This window comes from Empidonax traillii, unplaced genomic scaffold, assembly GCF_003031625.1.
Source record: "Empidonax traillii isolate 1590-97213 ecotype Southwest subspecies unplaced genomic scaffold, ASM303162v1 scaffold1248:size145969, whole genome shotgun sequence".
Classification (NCBI taxonomy): Eukaryota; Metazoa; Chordata; class Aves; order Passeriformes; family Tyrannidae; genus Empidonax; species Empidonax traillii.
In genome coordinates this window covers 86,225-92,978 of record NW_020956441.1, presented here as the reverse complement: position 1 = coordinate 92,978, position 6,754 = coordinate 86,225, and the positions used below count along the sequence as shown (strand labels likewise).

Below are 6,754 nucleotides of genomic sequence, written 5' to 3'. Positions count from 1 at the left end.
GCGACAGAACCAGGCTCCTTCTCACAGCCAAGAGTAAAAGCAGAATTCCATACCCTGCAGCTACCCAGACAGCTGCTGGGGGGGAAGACATGCCCTTCACTTCCCCAGCGACAGTGTCTTACAGGGAGGATGACGGGGCACGCTAACGGGCAGACAAAGAGTGGAAAATCTGACAAAAGCATCACTCCCAGAAGCTGCCGGCGCTGAGGCCGCTCTCGTTAGCAGAGCTGACACTGGTGAGGCACAGGAGGCTTGGCCAGACCCGGCAGCGTGTGCCGGGGTGTGAGCTTCCCCTGTTTCTCTTGCCACCTTTGCAGGGTGTGATGTTTTCTTTCCGTGCTCCCTGATGAGCTGCCCTGCGATGCTTTGGCTGAGCAGCTGCAAAGGGCTCCTGCCACGCGTGCTGAGAGAGCCTGGAGTCTCCTTACGGCAGGGATGAGAGGTGCAGGATGCAGCACTGACCCCTGTCCTGGAGCAGCAGCAGGTGTTGCATCAGGCTCTTTCTATGAGTTAGAGTTGAGTTAGACCTGTGTATGATTTTCTTATGGTTATCATTTATCTCAGGGATTTGCCTGGACTCTCCAGCCCCCTCCTGGCCGCTTCCATAAAACACAGCAGAAATAAATAGATAACAGTTTGTGTCACAAAGTTTTAACTCAAAAGGGTTGTGTCCACCCATAAATAGTTATTTTCTCTCCAGCACTAAACCTGGAGGAGTATCTGTACTGTCCAGACCTGGCATGGCACGGAGATGGCTGATCTCTGGATGCTGCTTGTAGGCAGCAGTGCTGGAGAGAGCAACCAGGAGCAGGGAGATATTGCAGAGCCATAGGTCTGGGGGAAAGGGAATGGGGGAAAGCCAACAAAATGATGTCCCAAACCCTTCCTGGGGTAACACATTCCCAAGGCAGCATGGTTGGAGCAGAGGGCTGACTCCTGTTTGCATGGGAGAAGGCTCTGGGAGACCTGTCTGGATTTGGGGTGACCGAGACCTACCCTGTGAGAAGGAGCTGAGCCTGCCTGGGACCTGACCTGCCCTGCAGTGCCCAAGCCTTTTCCCAGTCCACTGATATCATTAACATAATTCTGATAAACTTGGCACACGTTTTTTAGCCTGTGGATCCCTCCTTTCTTACCTGCAGGACAGCAGCACTGCCTGGTTGTGCCCACCCTCATGGTGGGTGTCTCAAAAGCAGCCCCTTCTCCCTTCAGTCCCCTTGCCTGGCAGGGAGGACAAACAAGCAGGGAGGGATGATCTGGGGGGTGAAAACGCAATGTTGGGTTCAGGCCATGAATAGGGGAGTGATGCAGCTGGACAAATTGGAGAGGTCAAGGCCATCATCCCACTGCAGCCCAGGGAAGGATGGGTGGGATGTCCCTGTCCCTCCAATACCACCTCGGCACCTCTGCCCCTGGCTCGCAGCTCTCTTGCACGTCCCAATGCTGCCATCTGTAGCACAGAGCTCAGCTCCAGTGCTCCCCAGCACAGGGCCTGGAGGGCTGGGAGCTGAGCAAGGAGACCAAGGCAGAGCTCAGCTTCAAGAGGTTTGATTTTGTAAGAGTCCGAACGAAAAAATCCCAGTCTGGGACTTGGCTTTCTCAGCCCTGAGAGAGGCTGTTGGCTTCTGTGTCCGCAGATTTGCATTTTTAGTAGCCTGCCAAGGGCACCAGAGCCTGGGATAGTCATTATCATTCTGCTTATCTGCCGGAAATAAAACAAACACATTTAATAACATCAGCACTGTGGCCCGTACAGTAAGGGGGTTTTAACCACGAAAGCCATGGATTCCTGTAGGACCAGCCAGGGACCATCACAGCCTCCCATAAACACTGGGATGAGGACAGCATTTATTGTTTTTAAGGCATTTACCCTGTGAAAGGGAGGGATGTGCAGCCATCCCTCCCTTACCCGGCTCAGCTTCGTAGTAACAGATGCTGACTGTCGGCATAAAACCCTCATCACTGAAATTCATTTCATCGCTGCTCATTTCTTGGTGCCTTTCCATGACAGGAAGTATCGGACAAAGGCTCGCTCACCCTGCTCCTAAATCCCTGTATTGTCCCCAGCAGGGAAGGGAAAGGCGGAACCGGGGCATGCTGAGCTCAGCACAGCAGCGTCCCCAGCCTCGGGGCGCCATGAGGTGGAAAAGCGGCTGTGACAGAGCTGGCATCAGCTCATTTCAGGCCAGGCTGTGACCCACAAAGAGTGAACAAAAAGTAAAACAGACAGAAAAAGAAAATCTCTGGCGATCAGGGAGAAGCTGAGCCCCTGTTGGAGCCCCCATTTCTCCTCTGCCACTGCCCTTCTCTCTTGACCTTGAGGTGGGTGTGACTCCTGGTATCTCCCTCAGCTTTGGGAGTCCCCATCCTTCCTTCTTGCCTGAAGCACATCTTTCCCAGCTGGATCACAGCCTGAAAGCCTTGTATTCCCCGTCTGATGGACACTGGCTCCATCACGTCACAGCTCAGGACCGCAGGCAGCAGCAGGGCTGGATTAGACCCGCATGCATGAACGGGCTGACCCTGCCAGGAGTCAGCAGGATTTACCGCTCCCCATCTCCCAGCTGTGCCTGGCAGCTCACTCTGAGCGGAGACACGGGCAGGCCAATCCCTGCACACGTGGGCTCCTGGCTGGTGACATCTATAAAGACCCCCCAGCTGTGCTCTCGGGTGGGTCTGCGGCGCGGGGCCGGCCAGCGCGATGGCACTGCGGGTAAGCGCTGGGGACAGCAGGTGGCACAGCCTGCTCTGTGTGAGGGGTGATGGCACGGGTCAGGTAGTGGACAAAGGAAGGCAGCACGGGGAAGGGCAGGAAAGGTAGAAATCCTGAAAGATGTAGGGATGATACAGCGCTGTTCCTCTGTGTCACTCTGGACCAGGCTGTTGCAAAACTGAGCTTCGTGGTGTTCGATAAAGGGCAATAGGATGGATTTTCATTGTGGTTGCACCAGGGCTGCTCTGGGGTAACGCTGCCCTGATGGCAGCAACTCTGACTTGGAGGGTTTTAGCTGAGACCAGAACACAACCAGTGCGGACTAGACCTGTGTATTGCCATCCATCCCCGATGGGACAGCCAGCAGCAAAGAGGGAATGGCTGTCTCCTGTGGATGTGGTGTGTCTTTTGCTGGGGGCTGTTGTACTGATGACAAGGTAAGGGTCAAGGCAAGGTGAACCTGGGTGCTGCCACCACCACGTGCTGTTTGCAGTCAGAACTCAGTCAGCTCCATCAGCTCTCTGTGTCTCACAGGGACAAACACTGGTGTGGTCAGAGCCTTTGAGTGACTGTGTGTGGGTTCCCAAACCTGCCTTCCAAAAGTAGTCAGGCACCAGGATTTGAGATTGGCCATCTCCATGTCTCAGCTCCTGCCCAAAAACGTGCTTATCCCAAAAAAGCATTGGAAGTAAGAAGTCATGGCAGAGAAAGAAACAGGGCAGTGAAAGTCCTGAGTTATAGGGAGGGAGAGACAGGCATGCATCTGGCAGTGGAGATGCCAAGGGTGGAGAAATTTTCCCAGTGTGAGCAATAAATCTGGGAGAGGGGGATGCTCAGAAATGCAAGATCATTAGAGTGCTGGAAAAAAAAAAAAAAAAAAGTGGGGTTAAGTGGCAAGCAATTCTTATTAAAATGAGTTATTTAGTAAAACTATGAATTATTCAAAAAAGAACATTTTCAAGCTCATTTTATGCAAGTTTAACCTTAGAGAGGGGGAGAGCAGGTGGAAGGGGGGATCAGGCAGAACTTGTGGGAAGAGTCAGCCATGTAATGCTAGAGTAGCTCAGGCTGGATGCCACTTTACACCTATTCCTCTGCTGCAAAGCATCAGAAACTTTTCTACTTCAGATTTTATATTGCTCAGGCACAGAGAGGAGCAGAGAGTCTTTGTGTCTTGACAACAATGAAGGCATTCAGGTTCACCTTTAATTTTTGCTCCCTGATCCCATCCAGCTCTTTACAAAAGACCTTGGGGACAACAAATCTCACCTCATTGAATGGATGTCATAGCAACCTTATTCCTTAACAATCTGGAGCCCTTGAGATTATTTAGGAGTGACAAAAATACATAGTCTGAGAGTGTGCCTGTGTGGAAAGGGGGGGAGAAGAAGGCAATGAGAGGGTGAGAAAGAATTGTAAGGAATGAGCGGGGCAGTGCACCTCTACCACCTTGCCATGCTTTACCAGCACCTCCTTGTCTGTAGTTCGAGGCCCTGTACCCAGAGGGAATCTGTCCTGGATGGAGCATCGTGGTCAAGGGTGAGACCAGTTCCAGTTCAAGCATGTAAGGACACACTCTGCTCACAGCTCTCCTGGCTCTTGACAGCCAGCAGCAGCACTCCACAACTCTGCATCTCTTCTTTCTCTCACTGTCTCAGGTTTGAAATCAATTTGCTCTGTGATCCTGGAGACCAAATCGCTCTCCACTTTAATCCTCGCTTCTCCAGCTCCAGAATCATCTGCAACTCCTTCCTAGACAGCCAGTGGGGGAAGGAAGAGGTTAACACCACCTTCCCCTTCGAAGCAAAGGAGCCTTTCCAGGTAACCCTGTGTCACCCCACCAGTCTCCTCAGCTGTAACAGGAGTGACCCAGTCAATATTTGGGTTCTCCTCATGGATCTAGTGCTGCCTTTCCTGCCAGCACCACATCCAGCAACGTCTCCTCTCTGGCTCTGCCTCCTGTTAGTACCCTCTGTTATACCCTGGTGATTTACACACACATTTGGCAAAGACCTGCAGGGCTCCAGCAATAATTCCTGGATGCTGCATTTGTTTTCAGTTTAGGCTTTGCATGACCACCAGTTTATGTTATCAGGAAATGAAAACTCAGTTATTTCCTCCTTTTGCCCAAAATGGGGGTGAGCACTGTCTGTGTGTGTCAGCTCTGGCAGGATTTGAAGTGGGTGCACTCACTGGCGTGGTGGAACCAAGGTCCAGTGAGGACATGTGGCCACATGAACCTAACACAGTCTCTCTCTCTCAGGTTGAAATCTACTCTGATCAGGACTATTTCCAAATTTTCATCAATGAAAACAAAGTCCTGCAGTACAAGCACCGGCAGAAGAATCTTTCATCCATCACCAAGCTGCAGATTCTCAATGATATTGACATTTCTTCAGTGGAAATCACCAAACGAGGTCTTTGCTAGAGACCAGAGTGGGGAACTCTCACAGACCATTCCCTCTTAAGCTCCTGATGCAGCCAGGGTCCATCTGTTCCCTGGTTCCACACACCATCACTAACCAGGGAGATGTGTCCTCACAGTGGAAGGGATGCCTTGGGGTGCACAACAGGCTTTGTAGGTCTGATCATCTTTGCTCTTGGACAGCCTGGGAGATCACCAGAACACATAAAAACCTGCCTCAAGTAGTATGGACACTTGAAATTGTGTTTCAACCACCTCAGAAATTCCATTTGCCCGAGAGTAGGGTGTGAATTAGCACTAGTCCTCAGCTGGCCACGTGGGAAAGGATGTAATGGGGGTGGATGTTAGGGGTGGAAAGGGAATTTCTGTCCAGGAGCTGGGTAAGAGTTCTACCATATTTGCCAATAAAATCAACTAAGGAAATCCCTGCTGAGACATCCCTCCCTGGGCAGGTCAACCACATTATTCATTCCCTGCCAATCTCCAGGCACCTGGCATGAACAAAGGCTGGTGACTGGCAGGAGGACATGGTGGAGGGTTGCTTGGGTTTGGCACTGGGAAGATGCTGCCTTTTTGCTTTGAAAGGTAATAGCAGGTGATGGCCCCTCGTAGGCAGATCAGTGGGATAAGATTCATCTTGCCAGGTATTGCCAGAGATTCCTTTCACTGGTTCAAGGATATCTGCTCAGCTCAAGTCCTGCCAACTCCAGCCTTCCTAGACAGACCCCTGAGAGTGATGTAGTGGGTCAGAAAAGGACAAGAGCTTAAGGAGACACATAAAAACACGTGGTCCCTCCATCATGCACCAGAAATGCAGCTGGACTCCAAACAAAGGGAACTGAGTACATCAGGGTCTAGAACTTATGATATGTTTGGAATGAACAAAGTGCCATTATTCCCATGGATAGCCTCTGGATTTTCTCTTTGCTCTGCTTTCTTGTTTTCTTTTCTCCCCCTTCTTAGCTGTCTTTCAAAACAGTCCACTTGTCCCTTGCACCCTCTTGTCTTTTCCAGCCTCTTCCTTGGAGCACAACATATCTCTGACTCCTCCAGCAGCAGGCTAAAAGATGTCATTTTCACTTAGTTTTAATTACATGCATCATAAACAGCACAATGTCACAGTGTTAAATCTGAACAAGAACTTATTCCAAAAATGCAATTACAGCTGCCCCCAAATCACTCTTTTGTGCCTCAGACGTAAGACAGACCACATTCCTGATGCAAAAGGAATGATCCTGCCTTGCCAGTCCCTTCCACTGAGGAGAAATCACTTTGTAAGAAGTCAGCTCTGATCCATCCTTGCCTTTGGATGAGATCCCTGAAGGTCACAGCTTTGCTCCAGCCTTTTCTCAGTGCTCAAATTGGCCGTTCCCAACTCTTCCTTCTATTTAAGGACCTGTGAGGAAGAGGTGGCTGCAGCAAACCCCAACACATGATGCCAAAAGTTGACATTTATGAATCTGTTAAACATTTTATAATGTTTTTCCAGACTGCAAAGAACACTGAAACCCACCATGTTCCTGTGGCAAAGAGCTCAAGGGGAACACAGTATGGTGCCAAATGGTACCTTTACCCTAAAGAACAGAAAATATGGTTTGGAAATGGCAGTTGTCTTG

The 6,754-nt window shown here is 50.5% G+C and overlaps 1 protein-coding gene across 1 annotated transcript; it reads left to right on the top strand.

Annotated features, from left to right (window-relative positions):
- The first annotated feature begins 2,701 nt into the window (after positions 1-2,701).
- GRIFIN (galectin-related inter-fiber protein) lies at positions 2,702-5,141 on the top strand. The gene is made up of 4 exons (XM_027906117.1): positions 2,702-2,713; positions 4,198-4,277; positions 4,372-4,534; positions 4,977-5,141. The coding sequence occupies exons 1-4, from the start codon at positions 2,702-2,704 to the stop codon at positions 5,139-5,141; spliced, it is 420 nt and encodes a 139-aa protein (XP_027761918.1).
- Positions 5,142-6,754: the final 1,613 nt, after the last annotated feature.